Source organism: Anthonomus grandis, chromosome 2, assembly GCF_022605725.1.
Source record: "Anthonomus grandis grandis chromosome 2, icAntGran1.3, whole genome shotgun sequence".
Taxonomy (NCBI): domain Eukaryota; kingdom Metazoa; phylum Arthropoda; class Insecta; order Coleoptera; family Curculionidae; genus Anthonomus; species Anthonomus grandis.
This window is the reverse complement of record NC_065547.1, coordinates 2,051,093-2,072,477: the sequence shown is the minus strand read 5'-3', so window position 1 is coordinate 2,072,477 and position 21,385 is coordinate 2,051,093. Positions and strand designations below refer to the sequence as shown.

The 21,385-nt window shown below is 34.7% G+C and overlaps 2 protein-coding genes and 1 long non-coding RNA gene across 4 annotated transcripts in view; 1 reads left to right on the top strand and 2 right to left on the bottom strand.

Moving 5' to 3' along the window:
* The first annotated feature begins 3,492 nt into the window (after positions 1 to 3,492).
* Positions 3,493 to 21,385, top strand: part of LOC126748252 (uncharacterized) — a 33,476-nt gene continuing 15,583 nt past the window's right edge. The window contains exons 1-2 of the mRNA XM_050457356.1: positions 3,493 to 3,612; positions 3,665 to 3,745. Of these exons, the coding sequence (XP_050313313.1) occupies positions 3,568 to 3,612; positions 3,665 to 3,745 (126 nt within the window). The 5' untranslated portion in view covers positions 3,493 to 3,567. The remainder of the gene's footprint in view (positions 3,613 to 3,664; positions 3,746 to 21,385) is intronic.
* Positions 3,767 to 4,874, bottom strand: LOC126748229 (ADP-ribosylation factor-like protein 6-interacting protein 1). Its single transcript, XM_050457322.1, has 2 exons — positions 4,790 to 4,874; positions 3,767 to 4,726 (listed from the first exon to the last, which is right to left on the bottom strand). The coding sequence occupies exon 2, from the start codon at positions 4,716 to 4,718 to the stop codon at positions 3,966 to 3,968; it is 753 nt and encodes a 250-aa protein (XP_050313279.1). The 5' UTR covers positions 4,719 to 4,726; positions 4,790 to 4,874; the 3' UTR covers positions 3,767 to 3,965.
* Positions 10,313 to 12,575, bottom strand: LOC126748275 (uncharacterized). Of its 2 annotated transcripts, none has more exons than XR_007664680.1 (4): positions 11,367 to 12,575; positions 11,064 to 11,205; positions 10,860 to 10,993; positions 10,313 to 10,803 (listed from the first exon to the last, which is right to left on the bottom strand). It is a non-coding gene; the product is annotated as an uncharacterized LOC126748275 (long non-coding RNA). The 2 variants fall into 2 exon arrangements; XR_007664681.1 differs by having other exon boundaries at positions 11,072 to 11,205.

Below are 21,385 nucleotides of genomic sequence, written 5' to 3'. Positions count from 1 at the left end.
GTCAAGATTTTCTAAGGACGGATCAGTTTTTTAAAGGTTAATTTCAGCATCAGTTAAAAAAAATTATTCATATTTTTTTAAAACAAAACTTGTTTTTAAGATCATATTTTTCTTGAGTAGAAGAGAACAGAGTTTTTGAAAATATTTTAAAATTAAAAGGACACTCCTAAGAATTAAACATGACTAAAAACAAATCAGTAGAATAATCCGTTTATTTTGCATAACTTTTTTATTGTTGCCAGCATTCAATTTTAATAAAAAGTACAAAACATTAAATAACTTTTTAACTGTCAACAATTGGATAACAACATATATAGTTATTTTAATTCAAAATGACCTCCCCCTTCTCCCCTTTAAGTTTGATCGTCGACTTTTGGGACACCCTGTATATGTCCACTCACTATTTTTATGATATACCTAACTATTGCCAATTAAAGCATTTCATAAATGGGACATCTTTCTTAGTCTATATAGATTTTTTTGCACACATAAACTTATGAAGAAGGCCTGGGGCTCATTCACCAAATAGTAATTAATTCATTAATGAATGAACCTTTATTTGCAAAAAATACAACTACAATTATACAGTAGAACCTATACGATACAATCTAAGTTTAAGCATCGTCAAGCTAATGGAAGAAAGACAACTTTGTTAATAAGATAGTTATCAAACATGTAACACCAGTAATAAAATGCTAAGCAATAAATCTGAATATAAAAACTGTATATATTGATAAATTATATATTTTTTAACATTTGTTCTAATATAAAACGCCAATATACTAACACATAAATAAGTAGTATAAAGTAGGAATAAATACAATTAGTTGTCACAATTAGATTACAATTGTAATCTATAGAGGGTGGTTGTAGCTTCACCAAGCTAGTTGGCAGGCCATGTACCCCGAGAATTCCTATATGTTATATGGAATATGAAGCAAGATTTTTTTTATTGTAAATTTAAATTTATTATAGGGCAGACTTTTTATTTCATCTGGCAGGCAATTAAAAAGTTTGATAAATTACAGTAAAACTCCTCTAATTCGAACTTCTTTATCTCGAAATATTCCCTAATTCGAATATTTTATACTACCAAAAAAGGTATCATCAAGTTTATATAATATTTTATCTCTATAAGTCGAATTTCTCTATCTCGAATTTTTCTATAAGTCGAAATAACGTTTAACGCATTGCCGATGGCTAACTTGAATTTTGCGGGGAAGTACAGACATTTTTCTAGGAAAAAATCTATTTGTTACATGGATTTGCTATTGCATCATTTTTCTTTTTATTAGTTCAAACGGAAAAAGGCTCTCATCGCCACGTGGCGGTTTTGTGGTTACAGTTTTTTGGTGCGTATGCGAATTAAGACAATTTGTTTTTATTAAAAATAATTATGGCTAAGAGAAATTTAAAGTGCTTACCATTATGTGAGAAATTGAAATTAATTGCTGAAGTGGAAAAAGGTGAAAAGAAAAAGAAGGATATTGCCAAACAGTTTGGGATACCACCCAATACTCTGTCAACGATCCTAAAAAACAAGGATAGACTTTTAGAAAAAAAAGATGATTACGCTTCAAACTGTAAGAGGAGAAGGCTTACACCTTGTGTGAATGAAGATATTGATGAAGCAATGCTTAAGTGGGTTATTACGGCACGAAATAAAAATCTCCCTCTATTTGAAACTCTTATAAGAGAAAAAGCTAAGGAGTTTGCAACTGCTTTAGGGCGGGACGATTTTGCAGCTAGCATAGGATGGTTAGATAAGTTTAAAACTAGGGATAACATCGTTCAAATGTGTTTATGTGGTGAAAGTGCTTCTGCAGATTTGGCGTCTTGTGAAGCATGGCAAAAGAATGTATTGCCCACTCTGATCGGTCAATATGATAAGGATGACATTTTTAATGCTGATGAAACAGGAGTTTTCTTTAAATGTTTACCCAACAAAACACTAGCATTTAAAGGACAAAAATGCCATGGTGGCAAAAACAGCAAGGAACGAATTACAGTTATGGTTGGAAGTAATATGAGTGGGACTGAAAAGCTTAGGTTGCTAATCATTGGTAAGTCAAAGAATCCACGTTGTTTTAAGGGCATTAAATCATTTGCAGTGGACTATGAGTTTAATAAAAAAGCATGGATGACAAGTGAGATTTATGAAAAATGGCTATTAAAGCTTGATAAGAAATTTGCAGCCCAAAGAAGAAAAGTTTTACTATTCGTTGATAATTGTCCTGCACATCCCAAGTCTGTTGAATCTAAGTTAAAAAATATTAAACTTGAATATTTTCGCGGATTGTTATGAAAGTTTTAGCCCATATAGAAGTGGCAACTCCTACAACTGTTACGTTACTTGACGCAATTCAAGATCTTAATAAAACGTGGACTCTGGACGTAAAGGAACAAACCATTGCTAATTGCTTTAGAAAAGCAGGATTTGTTAAAGATAAAGTTCAACAAGATGCTGATAACTGGGACGAGGATGACCTTGTTCCATTATCTGAATTAAAAACCCTGTGGACCTCATACAGAAGGGCTATAAACATGAGTGATGTTTCATTTGAAGACTATGTGACGATTGATGATAATGTACAAACAACAGGTTTTCCAACTGATGAAGAGATCCTAGAAAGCGTAATAGAAAATCTTGTTCCAAATAAAAAAAGTAGGCTAGTCTAGACTATGCCTTTTTAGATTGTAAGAATTGTTTTGCATTGTTTCAGACCCTGAAGAAAATAAAGATGATGGCCAAAGCGAAGGTGAGACTGTTCCGACACCTACAATTGACGAGACGATTTCTGCTATTGAAAAGACAAGATGTTTTATTTTATCCAGAGAAAATATTCCATATAAAATACACAATTCTTTAAATTTATTAGAAGATTTTATAGATAAGGAAAAATGGACCAATTTCACACAAAAAAATAACTGACTTCTTTAAAAAAAAATTATGAACATATTGATATGCTTACATATTATGTAACACATACAACATACAAAATTTTAGTTTTATACGAAGAAAATACTTTTTTTGGTACTAATAAACGATAACCCCTTAATTAGGCGTTTTTTTCTGTAAGTCGAATTTTTTAGTCTGTCCCTTGAAGATTCGAGTTAGAGAAGTTTCACTGCATATTTTAAAATTTCTTCGAATTAAAGTTAGTCTATGCGTTGGGGAATCACAGCTTGATTTTTATTTCTTGTATCTTGTTAAGTATATCTTTTTTATTTTTACACTTAATACAGGCATTTTTTGTGTATCAAGTACTTTTTGTTTCAATTTTTAAATCTTAGGCCTTATGCTAATAAAAAGAACAATTTCAATATATTTTTTTAGCACTGAAATAAAACATATTTATAATTGTTTAACCATATCATTTAACATGACTATTTATATAGCAAACTTTGCATGTTAAAAAACATCATTATTATTAAAATTGAATTCTCGTATGCAACATAGATTTTATATTAATTATAAAATAATATGATGATCACACATGCAAGAGTGTTTTTTCCACACAGGAAATATGCTGTTTTACATCATTAAATCTGGAAAAGTGAAACAAGATGCAATCTTCAGTGATAAGCATTGGGTTATTGCTAGCCTTTATGGTAAGTTTACATGTGTTTAAATAATTATTGCATAAAAACTTATAATTTTTAGGTTGTACAAGTCCAAAGCCAATACTTTCCGCAAAAAACTTATTATGGTCTACCAATAGCACCTTCCCGAGGACAAACCCAGGTTAGTCAAAATAAAACCACCTTTATAATTACTAGTTTTATTAAATCTAAATCTCAGTACACAAATCAGGTACAAATAAACTGCAAATATGATCACATGAAACCCCTAATCAATTTACAACCAGTCTTACATTTAAAATTCCTACTTTACCAAGGATAAAACTGTATTTATTCACATATAACACAAGATTAAACATACAAAATAAATTTATTATAATAAACTATTGCAATTTCTTGGGCCCCACCTTTGCTTTGGCATTTTCCACTAAGCTATTAAACAATTTTGAACAGGCTTCTGTGAACTTGTTAAGCATTCCATGGTGTATCATTCCGGGAAGCATTATGCCAAATGTCACCACTGCATAAGTCAACAAAAGATTATCAATGGTACCTCCGACGAAAGTTAATAAAACCAACATTGAAATGGTCAAACCAAAGTAGAGTTTTGGATTGGTGACCCTCATTCTCCAATAAGAGGACATCAAGAGTTCCGCCTTGGTTTTATAGAGGATAATGCTAGTGCATATCTCTTCATATTCTTTCTGTTTCTCACCGTTCCACATCTCGACGGTGTAAATGGAAGATAATACTGTGGGCATGAAGCAATCGGCAATAGTTATTAGCAGGCCCATAAAAGCTACCATGGAGAGCATATTTGGATTTTGCAGCCATATAATTGTGAAAATGACACTTGTAGCTGCCAAGATGCCAGTGGAGTGCCACTGTTTCTCCCATAAAACTACTTTGTTGGCATGTAGCATCAGTTCCCTATAAGGTTCCAAGGAAAGCTTTAGTTTTCTTATCTGGGATTCCATCGGTGTAGGTAGGTTCGCTTTATATTCGCCAGATCCAGAGGAGAATATCGACCCTATGGGGTTGAATATTTGGGATGGATTTGGAAGATCTTTGGAATGCAAAATCGGGTCCAAGTAGCCGTTATCCATAATGTTAGGGTCGGCAAGGGTATCGGCCATAGAATTATCTAAAAACGAGCAGTTTTAATTAAAGGTAAAGAAGACAGGATATGTGTAAAGTTTGTATTTACCAGGAATATCCCCAACGGACACTCTTTGTTTGTAGAGTTTGAACTTTGAATAGAGGCCAAATTCCAAAACGCTGTCAATGTCAAATATGTCACTTGTCATTGGTTGTCATGTCAACGGGGGGAGCATCTAGAATATCCAACGTTGCGGGTGTTGCTTTATTGCAACATTATCTTTTATGTTTATTCGATCAAACGAACTTACCTGTGAAGTTCGATCGTGATTATATGAGGCGCTTTGTTTTCGAGATCACTTAATTAGAGTACTGTGTAGCAGATTAAAAAATTACATAAAAAATGCAACTTTAAGAAGATGTTTCGTTTTTGACTTTATTAAACCAAAACAAAAAATAAGTAGAAACTTAAAATCAAAAGTTAGTATTCTAACATTGATATTACCTATTCTTCCATAAGAAGAGGTACAGCCAAAGAGATAAGGATAGTCTACATCTAAATCAAAATACAAAATACAGATCATGAATCTTAAAAACATTTGTTTAAAGAGGATTATGAATCTAAAATTGAAAGAACAAAATCGTGGACGATTTGTTGCTTCTAAAGAACACTGGTAGTACCCAGCAAATGTCTGAGAAGACTGACTGCAGCCGACAGTTTTCCTTATTGCGTTTAATAAAACTCCATTCCTATCGCATATTTTATGGAGTATAGGAAGAAAATACCTTATTTTTTATTCCTGCCTCCTTTAAAGTATTTTAATCGGAAAGGTACAGTTTTCTTGTATTAAGCTAATTGACAGTTCTTTAAATATAAGAACATAAGGTTGATGCGACGCATATATTAGGTTTGTGATTGAAATAAGGCAAAATAACAAGCTGTGCTCTTCCCACAGCCGTAGTCTTGATATCGTCCGATATAGTCTTGAACTTTTTCTGTAGTTAAATGAAAAGTTTGTAGTCTTTGGGCAGCAACTAGTGCAATGTTATGTTTTAATTTTCCCCTAGATTCTCTAGGAAATTTGAAAGTAGCTCTGGGTTCCAAGTGAAATTATACTTTCTCCTTTGGGGACGAATACGTGAGATTCCCTTTAAGATTCCTTTAGTTTGTATACTGTCATCAGATAAATAGCAGTTCTATATGAGTTAAACGATCCGAAGGAAATGCTTTTGGAATCTAAAATCGATTAAAGGAATTCAATTACGTTCCTTACTTCCATCTCAAACACTGGTAATTGTTTTTTCAAACATAATTCCCATCAAGCCTTAAGGGCCATTTCATACTGCTTTACTGTAGATGATGAAAGGGATTCCATAATTTGGATGAATCATCATCTGGATGAATGCTGCATGCTGGTATTCCCTTTCTTAGAAATGCCTTGTTACAATACGCTTCGCGTATTGTAAGAACGCATCCAGCTAAATTGAGGGATTTTCGGACCCTGCGTCACATAAACGCTAATAACTTTGGTTCTATCGCGAATTTTTTTTTCCGGTTTTTACCGTTATATGTAGGAAGGATGAGAGTATATAACGGTGAAAAAATTTTTTCGCCACGCCCACCCCGAAGGGGTGGGCATGGCAAAAAACGGTTTTTTGACAAAAAAAATTTGATTAAGTCGTTGTGGAAAACTGACCGGGCCGATTTTTCTGAAACTCATTGACGTTAAAGGCCTTTATATAAAGCAGCTCCTAAAGGGCGCTTTTTAAGATAAACCCTTTAGAAGTCGGATTTTTCTGTGAATGAATTTTGAACTTTTTGCGCGGTACCTCGCGGACTTAAACGGCCGTGGGGCCTAAACGGTAATGTTCCCGATAATGCGAATAAAACAGCCCTTTTCTACGTAAATGTAGCTTTCTTTTTTATCTTAACTATTTTTTTCCAAAAGAAACTCCTTCCGAGATAAACGAGCTCAAACTTAAAATTTTTTTTTTCGAAAAAAAAAAAAGTGAATTTTTCGAGAAATAAATTTTTTTCTACTTCTAAAAAATTTTTTTAATTTTTTTTGTTTACACCGTTTGAAAGCTTAATCCTTTAGGATTAAATAGAGGTATTATTCATGGTGCTACGTATTATACGGGGTGAGCTGTGTTAACAAATATAAACCCCTTTTTGAGCCTTTTTTTGACCGTTTTTTTCTACTTTTCTTAATAACTCTTTATTGGCGGCACCTAGAAATTTCAAACTTTCAGCATTTTAAGAACTTTTTAAATCCTATTTTTCGACATAGTCTACAGTCTTCTACGTAGAGCAGTTTTTGCTCTACACCTTTTTTTAACTTTGACGCTTTATACCGGCATACCTATGACACCTACGGAAACCATTTTTTTTCTGAAATCACCGGACACTATCTGGCTATAATCCACTAAAAACCGTTTTTCTTCAAATGTTACCGTTGTTCCGCAATGCGCTGTTATTTAAGAAAAACCCCCAAAAATAAGCCGTTCCAATCAACCAGTCATACCCTCGAGACACAGGGAGCCAGCTCATGGTACAATAACGGTGGCGGTCCAGCACCAAATTGACCCAATGTAAAGGCATACGGACGACGTCATTATCGAGTCGCACATGGCCAGATGACGTAAGCGCGGGGTTTTCGGGGTATTGTGGCGGCAAATTCGGCCCCGTTTGCGCTACGAGTTAGAGTAGGAAAAGCGGTTTGAGAGAAGGATGGAGGATGTCTGGCAACAATTATAAACGCGTCGTGTTCGTCTCGTGACGTCATGAGTTATTTTATTAATGAATATTATTAGTATTATGGGGACAATTTTACGCGGTTTCTTGATAAATTACTAGGATAAATAAAATGAATATAAATATTAAGAAATATATATTTGAAATATACAGAGGGTATTGATATTACGGAACATTTATGAGGATAATAATAGTATATAAATAGAATTATACGGGGGGGTTTTAAGGTTTTAAGGCATTTATAAGGAAAATATTACTTATAATTATATTAATCATATTATAAAGGGTGTTTTAAGGTTTAAGGACATTGACAAGAAAGATAATATTTATAATAATAGTAATAGCAGCATAAAGGTTAGGACAAGGTATAAATATCTGGAAAAAAAATAATAGTAATAATAGTTTTATTTTAGTTAGGGTTCTTTTAGTGGGGGTTGCTAAATTGGTAATAAATTTATATTAATAGTTTATCAATTTAGAAAAAAAAGACATTGATGCGGTGTCAAAAAAAGGTGTATTTTTATATTTTTTTTACTATATTATTGAGGACACGGCTTTCATAGCTTCAATTCAATAAGTTGATAAATTTTTTTATTCGTTTTTTTTTCTTTAAATTTTTTTTATTTTATTATAATTGCCTTTTAAAATAAAAATTAAAAAAAAAAAAAACAAGAAACAAACCACTTTTTCCTATCCTAATACATTGCTTCTTATGGGACCTGATTTTCCTCTTTAGATTGTGACACTCGTATGAATCGTGGAAAAATTTGTCATAAAGCTTTTTTACTAGTTTTTGAATGGTCTTTAACCAGAAAAAAGAAATTTTGAATTCGGAGCATGTTTTGAAAAAATGGTCATTTTGACCCGGATTTTGTTCGAAAATCGAAAAATGCAAAGAAATAGGTTTTCCGTTCATTTTAGAGTCAAATCGGTAATAATCTTTTTTAAAGGTACTCTAAAGTAGTACAGGATAGGAAAATAAAAAATTAAAATTTTGCCATAGGGCTCTTGATAATTCGATATTTATGTTTTACAGTTTTTTTCAATTTTCTCCGATTCTATGATAGCTAGAACCGATTAGTTTTGACATACGGATATCTCGTAATATTCCCGAGAACTTTTGTTTGAAACAAAAAGTTCTCAGACTCACAGTTAATTCAGAAAAAAATAAAAATCATTTTTTCGAAATTTTTCGTGGGTATACCCCTTTCGATTTTCGACCAAAAAAAAAATTTTTTTTTTATTGAGTTTTTTTACTGGAAATTGTTAGTTTACGGTTTACTTTAAAATTTGCCATTAATCATTTTAGGAAAAAAAAATTGTACGGTGGGAAAAAGGAAGTTTTCTTTTGTTTTTCCCACATTTTTACTTATATCTCGGCTTCTATAGCTTCGATTCAATTCGTTTATGGTTTCTTTTATTTCTTATTCTTCTCCTGTCAATTCTTTTAATACTTTATTACTATTGGCTCTCAAAAATAAAACTGAAAAATCAAAAAAATCCACGAAAAAACCCGGTTTTCTTATCCCCAAACATGAATTCTTATGGGACCTAATCTTTCTATTTATATTGTGGCACTCGTATGGATCGTGGAAAAATTTGTCATGAAGCTTTTTTACTAGTTTTTGAATGGTCTTTAACCAGAAAAAAGAAATTTTAAATTCAGAGCATATTTTGAAAAAATGGTCATTTTGACCCCGGATTTTGTTCGAAAATCGAAAATTGCAAAGAAATAGGGTTTCTGTTCATTTTAGAGTCAAATTGGTAATAACCTTTTTTAAAGGTACTCTGAAGTAGTGCAGGATAGAAAAATAAAAAATTGATATTTTTCCATAGGACTCTTGATAATTCGATATTTATGTTTTACAGTTTTTTGCAATTTTCTCCGATTCTATAATAGCTAGAACCGATTCGTTTTGACATACGGATACCTCGTAATATTCCCGAGAACTTTTGTTTGAAACAAAAAGTTCTCAGACTCACAGTTAATTCAGAAAAAAATAAAAATCATTTTTTCGAAATTTTTCGTGGGTATACCCCTTTCGATTTTCGACCAAAAAAAAAATTTTTTTTTTATTGAGTTTTTTTACTGGAAATTGTTAGTTTAGGGCTTACTTTAAAATTTGTCAATAATCATTTAAAAAAAAAAAAATTGTACCGTGGGAAAAAACCAGTTTTCTTTTGTTTTTCCCACATTTTTACTAATATCTCGGCTTCTATAGCTTCGATTCAATTCGTTAATAGTTTCTTTTATTACCGATTCTTTTCCTGTTAATTCTTTTTATATTTTATTACAATTGCTTTTCAAAATAAAAATGGAAAATAAAAAAAATCGACATAAAAACCTAGTTGTCTTATCCCAATACCCTAATAAATGGGACCCTCTTTTCCCTTTATCTTGTGGCACGTATAAATCGTGGAAAATTTACTTAATAAACTTTTCTAGTTTTGCATGGTCTTTAAGGTAAAAAAAGAAGTTTTGAATTTTAAGCATAATTTGAAAACGCAAATAAAATTATTTTGAATTCAGCGATTATCTGCATACTTTGGTGAATACGCCATAACTTTCATCAGTACGACAGTGAATTAATTGATGAGTTGATTCAGCATATCCACCCTAGATGTCGCTAAAGAATTAACATTAATATTTTTAGTATATTTTTTTTTATCTTGGATGGCCTTTTTAATAGAAAGGTTTACTTTACTTACACTCATGAGACCTAAACTTTTTTGCTCTTGGTTTAACCTGGCTTTTTAGGGCAGAGCCTATTCCCTTCACCAAAAATGTAGGAAATAGAGAAAATAATATTGTCATTTGCCAATAACGACCTTTATTCTCCTTAATGTTTTTAGGCTCTAATGCTACATAACATACAATCATAATTTTTAATGAAGATATTACGTGTGTGTTTATATTATGTGTTATGCTTTAATACATGTTGTCCTTATCTTAATAAAAAAATTTATATATGTACATATAATTTCTGCATATTCTATGTGAAGTATACAATTATTATTTAAATAATATATAAAACTAATTAACTTAATAAGATTACAAAAATATTTATTACATGTCAAACCTGTATACAACTGAACTTTGTCATGATTATTTTTTATGTGCTCATATGAAAAACTTAATTTTAACTTCTGCACTTTTTTCTTTCACATCCTCCAGTTTTTTGCGGCAAAATGAATTTTAGCTCTGCTGTTGGTGCAAAATTGAAATCATGTCCCTTACTGGAATTTGACACCGGCTCACCTTCTACAAAATTGTTGACAGTGTTTCTGTTTGAAGTACCATGCTTCAAAGAAGTGGACGAACTTGTACTGGGTATAGATATGTTTGTACTAAGCAATTCTGTATTTACCTTGAAAAAATTCAAGCTTTGAAATAAATAAAAATAAGTTGGAAGTATATACTTACCTAGGTTTTTGACAATTTCTTTAATTTCTCCTTGGTTAACCTCTTTGCATGTGGAAAAGTAGTGAGGCCATTCATTGTATTTTTGTCAACAATTACATACCAATGCATGGACTGAAGGTTTTTTATCCATTTGCCTACAAGGAACAAAATTTATAAATTACCTCATTTAGGTATTAAAAAAAATGAAAGATTTAGTAAAAATACCTTAGTACCTATTCCTTGGCAAAGATATTCATTTTTCTTTTTCCAGGGGCTCTTTTGAAAATTTAAAGATATGACAGGTCCGTTTTTCGCTGTGATGCTTTCAATCTGGTGCAAAACACATAACCTTTGTTGGTGTAGTCCACTAAAATAACAAAAACAAAATCAAATATAACAATCAAAACATTATGACATAACCTTAAAATGTATGTATTTTCATAAATTTCAGGATTATTCACTAAAAATTGGTAATTATGAAACTGAATTAAAAAAAAAAACTTGTATGTGTGTAACTGTGATACTTACATTTTATTTTCATATAGGAAAGTAAGAAAGATGCGGAGACTTAAAAATATCTTCCAACATTTGTTTGGATTTTGGGAACTTCCGTTGCCGGTGGCGTTTATGCTTGTGGGCCGGAAAGTGACATTGAAATGACAAGTGAAAGTCTCTTCGTCTTCTTCTTTTTTTCTTCGATTTTTATGGCTTAAGCCCGATAGCAACCAACGTGAGTCAGAATTATGCAAAAACATGTTAAGGTGGCTTTACATAAAGGAATTAAGCTGTTTACCATCCAAACAATACCAAAGTTGTTAATTCGTTTTTTTAGGCATAATTAACAATTAAATTATAAATAATGGCTAAGAGTTAAACGATACACTTTATAATATTAAAATTAATAATAGACAGAATTTTATAACTTTTATTGCTACAGAATAGATGTAACTATTTGGTAGTATAGTACTTTTTTCAATCGGACCAAAGCAAATTTTTTAAATTATTTCCAATGTTGATCTGGTTTACGATTTTATTACCGATTCATTTTAGAACCCTGACATAATTTTGATATATGTAGGTTTTGAGAATATTTTCTACTAAACTAAAATTAAAGAGCGGAGCGTATTGTAACACATCATGGTTCTCTGAAGCATGATACCCAGAAATAAGTTAGTAATATTTCAATGAAATTTATTTTTGATTATAATATATAATAAGACCTTTCCTTTTCTCTCTGTATTTACTATAGATTGACGAAAAACAAAGAAAAACACAAAGTCACGGTCTCACAACATGTAATTAAACGGGCTACACGTGTTTCGCTCTAGTTAGAGCATCATCAGTTACAGCATAAGTGTGTGGATGGCTTCTAAAGGCCTGATGATGCTCTAACTAGAGCGAAACACGTGTAGCCCGTTTAATTACATGTTGTGAGACCGTGACTTTGTGTTTCGTCAATTTTGTATGTTGGTCTCTTACAGAATAATGGATGAGATTTTTGGATTTATTATAGATGTTAATGTTTTCCAAGTACTAAAAAAAGAAAAAGTTGGGTAGAGCACCATGCCGAGGCTAAGGTTTGAACTCAGAGCCTTATAAGGATACGGCAGGTCTCTTCCCCACTGCGTGTTTAGGGCACTCCTTGGATAATTTTGGAGATTTTTTTTTTGTAGTACTGACAAAAATTTTTAAAATTTCTACTGGTCCCCACGGACTAAAGTAGACGCGAAGCGTCTACTTGTTAATAAGTGTTCTACCACCTGGGAAATGTCCAGGGGGTAAATTTCTCTGGGAAATAGTCATGTACTGTTCATAAAGTAAGTTAAACGAAGAACTTTAGAGTGAACCATTTCTTATAAAATATCCTAAATATTACAACATAATATCGAGCACGGTATTTTACATACTAGTGTTATGACGCATTAAATATAACTCCTACATCACACATCGCCGGCTAATATATATGAACCGCCTCTCTTTATAAAAATAAGAAAAGTAAGACTACATAAAATGAAAGCATAAATTTTAAATTTATACATATAAGAATTTTGAGGAGGCTTGCTTATCCTAGCACTTCTAGTAATCACTTCACTTGTATAGTCAGTTTTTCCAGTCTGTTGAACGTCGTTTTGTGTTTGAGGAATATATTAAGTGAGCCACTGTCATTATCTGTCTGTACACCAAAATCCTGCATTATTATATTATTTGGAAACGAATTTTTTATTGGCTTAAGTTGATGTCGATTCATGCGGTACTGCGCATCTGCTATCTGAACGTTATAGTAATTTGGACGTTATTTTATTTGTGGGCGTTTATCTTGAATCGCTGTAGGTTGTATGCGTCGGGAAATATGTAAAGTGGAGGCCCGTTCCACAAAGAAGATGTTCTCCAGATGAATGAGTCCCGATACAGCGACGTCCTTGGGGTAGGCAGGTGGACTTGATGTTGATGAGCCGTAACTGCTAGACGCGTCCTTCTTGCCGGAACAGCCCTGGGTGGAATCAGGCCTGCCAGATCAGAGAAGCACTTACCGTGATAATAACGGTAGAATAAACAGAGATCAGCCACCTTTCTCCTGTGCTCCAGACTATTCAGACTCTTTGACAGTTCTGGTTTGTCGATAAGACGAATAGCTCTCTTCTGTATAGAATCCAGCAGGTTTAAACTATGCTTGGATGCAGAGCTCCAGACATGCGAGCAATACTCGAGGGAAGGGCGTATTTGGGCTTTATAAAGAGTCAGCAGCTGTTCTGGTGTATACAGTTTTTTCGTTTTGAAAAGGACTCCGAGTTTTTTGGTTGGCCGCCCTGGCGACCTCGGCAACGTGGTCATGCCAGGACACACTGTTGGTGACCTCGACTCATAGAAGATGTAAAGATGATTTCATTGGCAATGTTTTCCACCAAAGTTAGTCTTCATTATAAATACTGCAGCCTGCGTTTTTTAGCGTTAAAATTGACCAGATTGTTACCGCCCCACTTCAAGATTGCTTTAATATCGTTGTTGATTGAAGCTACTTGTTGCTGCCTAAGATTCTGAGAAGCGGCTGTCGTTGGTTTGGCGGCCTTAAATGTGGAAATAAGTGTGCTATCGTCCGCAAAGCTGTAGATTGGATTGACAGTGGTTCGTTGATATATATCAATAAAAGGGTGGGGGATAGAATGCATCCTTGAGGGACTCCAGCGTTAATGTTAAATTTGTCGGAGAGGTATCTATCGACGGCTACTTGGATTGTTCGTTGTTCAAGAAAACTTTTGATTCAATTCAATAATGAGTTTTGTATGCCGATTGAGGAGAGCTTGGTTAGTAGTCCCTCATGCCACACTCTGTCAAATGCCTTGGAAATGTCAAGAGCGACTGAGCGGGACTTGTCGTGCTTCTCCATGGCCTCCGTCCACAAGTGTGTGACGTAAGCCAGAAGATCGCCGGTGGAAAGCTTTCGGAAGCCGTATTGATGATCGCTGATTAGTCCAGATGATTCCAGATATCTTAACAGTTGTTGGTTGACTGCTTTCTCCATAATCTTCGATATTACTGGAACTAGTGCAATCGGGCGGTAATTGGAGGGCAGAAATTTCTCCCATCGATGAATTCACCCTTGGCAAATATGGCGGTGTTTTGCCTTGCGAGTGCAGAGTAGAATTGGACGCGAAGAGTTTACCCAGTAAGTTGGCTTTTTCCCTTGCTGTTACCGCGATAGAACCATCATCTGCTGTTAGGGGTGGCAAGGCCGACTTAACAAATCCTTGACTAACCGCTTTCGATACCGACCAGAAAGATCTTGTTTCATTTGGGCAGTTTAGCAGTTTGTTTTTGATCCTGTTGTTGTGACTCTCTTTGCATTCATCAATAATTCGCTTGTAGCTATTTCTGGAGGCTAAAAAGTTCCTTCGATTTTCGATGGAAGGATGTTGACGCCATTTGCGATATGCTGCGTTTTTAGTGTTTACTGCCTTTTTGCAATTCACGTTGAACCATTGCTTGTTGTTTGATCCGCATTTAGTAGAAAAAGGGATATAAGCTTCCATTCCTAACAAGATCGTCTCTGTAATTTGGTTTGCACATTCTGAGATGTTATTGGTTCTAAAGCAGACCTCTTTCCAAGGTAATGAGCGATAAAATTCCCGAAGATGGTTCCACTCTGCTGATTTATAGTGCCATACCTTCCGCGGCATCGGAGGATCCTGCGTTTTAACCTTCAACTGGCAAGAGACTGTTATCAATTTGTGGTCCGATGTTCCTAGGGGGGCATGTACTGATACAGTGTACGAGTCAGGGTCTGAAGCCAAGACCAGATCTAGGAGACTCGCGAACTCGCCGTCTCGATCGGGGATTCTGGTAGGTTCCTCCACCAACTGCGTAAGCCCGAATATGGTGGCAAATAGCTCAGCTTCTCGTCCTTCATCGTCGTTCTTGTTGCAGAAGCGCAGCCAGTTGATATTGTGAACGTTAAAATCACCCATGGCGATAATTTCTGCGCTTGGATAGTCAATTTGCAGATGGTTAATGCAATCAACCAGGTTCAAAAAGAGCCGTCTATATTGGGTGTCGCTTGGTGGTCTGTAGATACAGCAGATAAATTTGGTGGCACCACTGGCTATTATTTTAAACCACATGACGTCGAAGTCCGCAGGTTCAAGCGCTTCCTCCCGCTGGCAACTCAAATCGTTCTTGACAAATACTGCCAATCCAAAGTTTAGTCGAAATCGGGTGTGTAGATCGTATCCAGGATAAATGAGGTGAACATTTGTTGTTGAAGGTTTCACCTTTGTTTCTGCTGCCAATGCCAGAATGTGAGGCTTACTTGATTGCAGATGTTGGTGTACTGCATTAATATTGGTGTTTAGGCCTCTGATGTTGCAGAAATTGATTTTTAGGCTTTTAGATCCGCCTGATGGACCCCCCCCCCGACCAGCCTCCGCCCGGAGATCTTAATAGAAGGCGAGTTTACCTCCGGAAAGTTTTGGTTGTAAGGGCGCCATCATGCATTTATTTTTCTTCTCCATTTCCCCTTTTAGAAACCGGACACATCGACATGGCGGCGAAACGTGAGTTCCATGGAACCACTTCACGCCGCCTATGTGGTGGTATTGAACCGGGCGATGCAAGTGGACAACATCTACCACCAAAGGGGTTGCTCTTTTAGTCGCCTTTTACGACAGGCAGAGCGTACCGGAGGGTTATTCTACCCCGGACCTCCCCGGGGATGTTGCTGACTATTCCTGACTTCCACTGACGTAATTTATCATAGACCGAAACGGGCTTATTTGGTTGTAGAACAGACATTTTTGTAGAACCTAAAGCATGGTAAATATCTTTTGTTGATTTTGACTTCACTTTATCTTTTCCTTCACACCATCTAGGGAAATTTTTGGCTTTAACATATTTTCATGTACAGGCAATGTTGATCTAAGTATTCTTTCCATTAAAACATCACAAGGAGCAGGTAAATATTGCTTTGGTATTGTGTTATCGTTTAAGACTAACTTGTGTTAAAAGAACTTCATTATGAAGAAAGATCTAATTCCTAATACCCCAGAATTTTTGAACACTATTGTGTGCTGAGCTTTTATGTTTAGGCCAGTCATTTAGTACAAAGCACGTAATTTTTTGAAGAGTTTCATCTAACTTTATACCTTCTACAAGTCTTTTTTTGTTATCTTCCCCAATAGCAGTAATGGAAAAAACATGGAGATTTGTGTGTAGGTAATTTGTCACAACAGTTTCTCTTGTAGGATTATGACTAAGAGTATCTACAACTTGCATTTGTTTACCAGGTACAAATTCAAGAGTAAAACGGAATTTTAATAGTTTTAATACAAGCCTTTGTATTCTTTTCATATAGAGGTTTTTTAAGTAGGCCAATGTCTATGGTTCGTTTTAATGATCAAACTCTTTTGCCCATATAAGTAAAAGTTAAAACGCTCACATCCAAAAATGACTGCTAACAGTTCCTTTTCTATGTGGTTATACGTTTGTTGAGTAGGAGTTAAGGAGACACTGGCAAACTCAATAGGTTTGATTGTTCTGACTAATAAAGGCACCAAGACCATATGGACCTGCATCTACTGATCTACTAGCTTCCGATACTACTTCTTTAAGATGATTAAAACAAATTTGTTTAATTCGTGACTACTGCCATTCATTTATTTTACTGAGTTGTGCCTTAAAGTATTTGTTTCGCTTAACAAAATTGGCATAAATTTCGATAGGTAGGTTATCATTCCGAGAAAACGCTGAAGGTCCTCCTTGCATTTGAGAGGATTCATAACCCTGATTGCTAAAGTCTTGCTTTCATCTGGTGATACACCCTTGTCTTAGTCTTATTGACACTAAACTGAGATTTATCTTAACTAAATGTTCAACCACTATTTTTAATTTTCTGCAGGATAATTTCTAAGTGTTTATTATGCAATAGTTTTTCCATATACTAAAATATCGTTAAAGTAGGCTACTTGCTCTAGAATACCTTCTAATATTTCATATATAAACCTCTGATTTCAAATATTTCACGTCTGACATACTTATTTCAATTCCTAGGATCCATACAGATCCTAATATCACAATTTTATATATGTTTCAGTCAAAACATTTAGATTTGGGAACCATATACTTTTTTTCTTAGCAGTTGTTTCACACCTGAAATGATGTTGATTAAGCAATTCTATGGTCCCTAGTAGTAGAACTCCATCACTGTAAATAAGTTCATGTTTCAGTTTGACATAAATATTTCTGATTTTTATTTATTGAAATTGCTTCATTTATAAGGTACTGTTGGGTAATAAGGCCGGGCAGGTAATAAAGCCAAAGTTATCCCAACGGATACCTTAATATTCTGTGGTCCTAGTGGCACCATCTAGGTGTAGACAGATCTAACACAAAACAGTTGGCGCTTTGCGAGCTAGTATACATTCCTCCATTTACCTACATGCACGTGTTTAAAAATTTGGAAGTGTTTTCGTGCCCGTGTTGTAAAAAATACCTGCAAAAGGTGAGTAACATTTTTTGGTAGTTTGATTAGAGTATTGTTTGCATTATATTTTCCAAATTGTGTTGGTATATAGATTAACTTAACATAGTTGTTTCGTTTTATTTACTCTTTTTTTGTTACATCTAACCTCAAAAAGAAAATGGATGCCAGACTTGTAACAAGGCCGCGGCCTTATTACCTGCCTTACCATTAAATTTGTTTACAGATAATAAAGCCGGCTACAAAATAATGCGTAATTTTTTGTAAATTTATCTTAATTGTTTACGCTGGCAAAAGTCTTAAAAAAATAATCCCATTACTTATATATTTTTTACTTAAAGAAATTTCCCACCTTATCTCAATGCAATGAGCTCCCGGCCTTATTGCCTGCCGAAATGGTTACCTTTAAGTTTCTAGCCAGGTAATAAGGCCTATTACAAGATGGTCTAAAAGTTGTTTTTCCATGTAGGATTCCTGCGGAAGTCTTAGAAAATAGTTTTTTATACCAATGTGTCAGCAACAGTTACAGCGCGGAGCAGTTTTCTAGCTTAGGTAAGTATTATAGCTGTAGCTATAATGTTCCGGCCATATTATCTGTCTCCTACATACGCAGTAGAAAATACTTTTTTATTTTTCAGTTATGGGGAAAAAAATCGAGGAATACGAGCAAATTGGACCGAAGAAATGATGGAAGAGGCCCTTCAGCTATTAAGGAGTGGTCGGTCTCAAGAATGGGTGGAACAGCAATCTGGGATTCCGCGTCGTACCTTGAGGAATCACCTTAAATCCGGTTCCTCAAACAGGTCATTGGGAGCAAAACCAGTATTAAATATGGAACAGGAAACGGACTTAGAAAGGAAAATATTGAGATTTTCTAGCAGAGGCTTTCCGTTAACTTCGAAAGTTTTACGCCGAAGTGTTTTCAATTATTGTGAGAAAATGAGCGTTAAACATAAATTTAACCGGGAAAAAAAATTGGCGGGTAAAGAATGGTACCGTGCCTTTCTAAGACGTCATCCACAAATAGCTCAACGCAAAGCACAGCAATTAAATCCTGCCCGAGCTCAGAAATTGAATCATTTTATTGTAAATGATTATTTTGATAAATTGGATGCTCTGCTGTGTAGAACCGGATTAAAACATAGCCCCGAAAAAATTTACAACATGGATGAGAAGGGTTGCAGATTAACCCTTCATCACCAGCAGCTAGGACTAGCCCAAAAAGGTGCCAAAAGAGTGCACTTAGTGGCGCCTGAACATGCGGAAAACGTCACAGTAGTCGCTTGTGCAAATGCCCTAGGCCATGTCATACCACCTATGATTTTATTCAAAGGGCAACGTGGAAAACCTTGCTATTCTGATGGTTTACCAGCAGGCTCAGCTGTACACATGACCGCAAAGGGCAGCATGACGACTGAGATATTTATCAAATGGCTGGAGCACTTCTCACAATTTATGTCTTCCCCTCCAACAATTTTAATTTTTGATGGAGCGTCAAGTCACCTAGATGAGTCCATTGCTGAAAAGGCAGAAACTTTAGGAATTGAGCTTTTATGCCTACCCAGTAATACGACTCACGAGCTCCAGCCAATGGACAAATCCGTTTTCCGGTCTTTTGAATCCCACTGGGATCAACAGCTTCTTGAATATTGGAGTCAACATCCTGATAGAAGGTTGAGTAAAGAGAGATTTTCTGATGTATTCACGCCAGTCTGGGGAAAGCGCATGACTATTAATAACATCTGCAATGGTTTTAGATCAACTGGTATCTACCCGTTCAGTAGAAACGCCATTCCTGAACATGCATTCGCCCCAAGTCTTCCAACTCATCGTGGTCAAAATATTGCAGCTGAAAATAGTGAGGAAAGTGCCATAGTAAGGGAAGAACTTTGGGATTCGGAAGATGATATTCCATTAGCAATATTATTTAAGACAACTAAGGATAATTCAACAGTACATTCCAGTACCAGCCCTGCAGATCAGTCTCAATCTCAATCAACTCAGTCAGAAGATTTAGCTGAAAACGGAGAAACTTCACATCAAAACTCTTTCTCTGAAGTTTTAGTTACACCTGATATGGCACCAATAAAAACCTCCAATCGAAGAAAGGCTTTGAATTATCGTGCTCAAGAGGTCAAAAGGCACATATTTAAGGATCGTAGTTCTGGTAAAAAGGTTACCAATATCTCAAAAAAGGGTTCTGTTGTGAAGAGGAAGTCCGCCAATACGCCAACTACGAGCCTTTCAGCTGTATGGATGTGTTCTGTTTGCCTGCTTGACTTTGTAGCCGATATGAGAGCATGTTCATCTTGTGGTACTTGGGTTCACGAAGAATGTGTTGGACTAACAGTTGAAGATAAAGAAGCATTTATTTGCCCTGAATGCATGCCCTGAGGAAATTTTAAAAATCGGCCTTATTACCTGCTACAAATTTTACTCCGTGGCCATATTACCTGCCTATGCTGGTAATAAGGCCAAAATAGTTGTTTTTATTTTTTTTCATTATGAATGTTTAAAAATTCTTGTTTTCATTTTTTAGTTATGTTTTTTAAAAGAATACATGTTGATTTATCTTTTGTATCTTACTTTGTAATAAAAATATTTTTTATTTGGTTATAACAAAAATATTTTTCTTAACCCGGCCTTATTACCCAACAGTACCTTATTTGTGTTTGGTCTTTCCTGATGCCCTTCTTGAGATTGTTGAAGTGTTATAGCTCTTGGTAGGGAGTTTTTGGTACACAAATTGATACAATGTTATCTCTTGAAGTTATATGACTGGATTTTAAGTAGAAGGCAAGAACCCTTGCAATTAGAGCTGTTTTGCAGATTTCTTAAACTTTACCTAATGCAGTTGTGTAAAATAAATAATTTTGATCCATATATACGGTGGTGAAAATGCTGTATAGACCAAGTCCAGGCTAGTGTTTCCTTTTTGAAATGACTGCAACTTCTTTGAACTTTGGGTTGAATAGTTGTACTAGAAAATCACAAATTTGTATATGTAACTTTAAAGAGTTTAGAAATGCATTTCCCTACATATCCAATCATTCTAAAAATTGATCTCACCTCTCCTGCATTCTTAGGCCGCTGGAAAAGATGAATCAACCAAGGAATTTAATTTTTGGTACACGATAAATACATTTGGATTTATTTATAGTCAAGTTGTTACTTTGTACTGTGCTGCCTTTCTCTTTTTTATTTTTGGTGAAAATCACTGATTTTAATGACTCCTTGTATATTTTGCTGATTGTGTTCTGAAATATTTCAGCAGCTGAGTTAATTCCAAAACAAAATCCTTTATATATGTACCTTCACTCCTCTGATAACACCAGTTGGTTGGTGGTAACCTTCCTTAAAATCAGTCTTGCTGAAGATTGTAGATCTATTCAGTTACGTTATAAATTCTTCTATTATTGAAGTTACATGACCCTCTGATATGATGGCCTTATTTGTATTTCTCATGTCAACACAGATTCTTAATTCCTTTGGATTGTTATGTTTTGGAACTATAAGAATTGGTGAAGGTTGCTGTTGGCTATTGGCTATGTAATTGGTCAGTTTTCGTATGACTTCT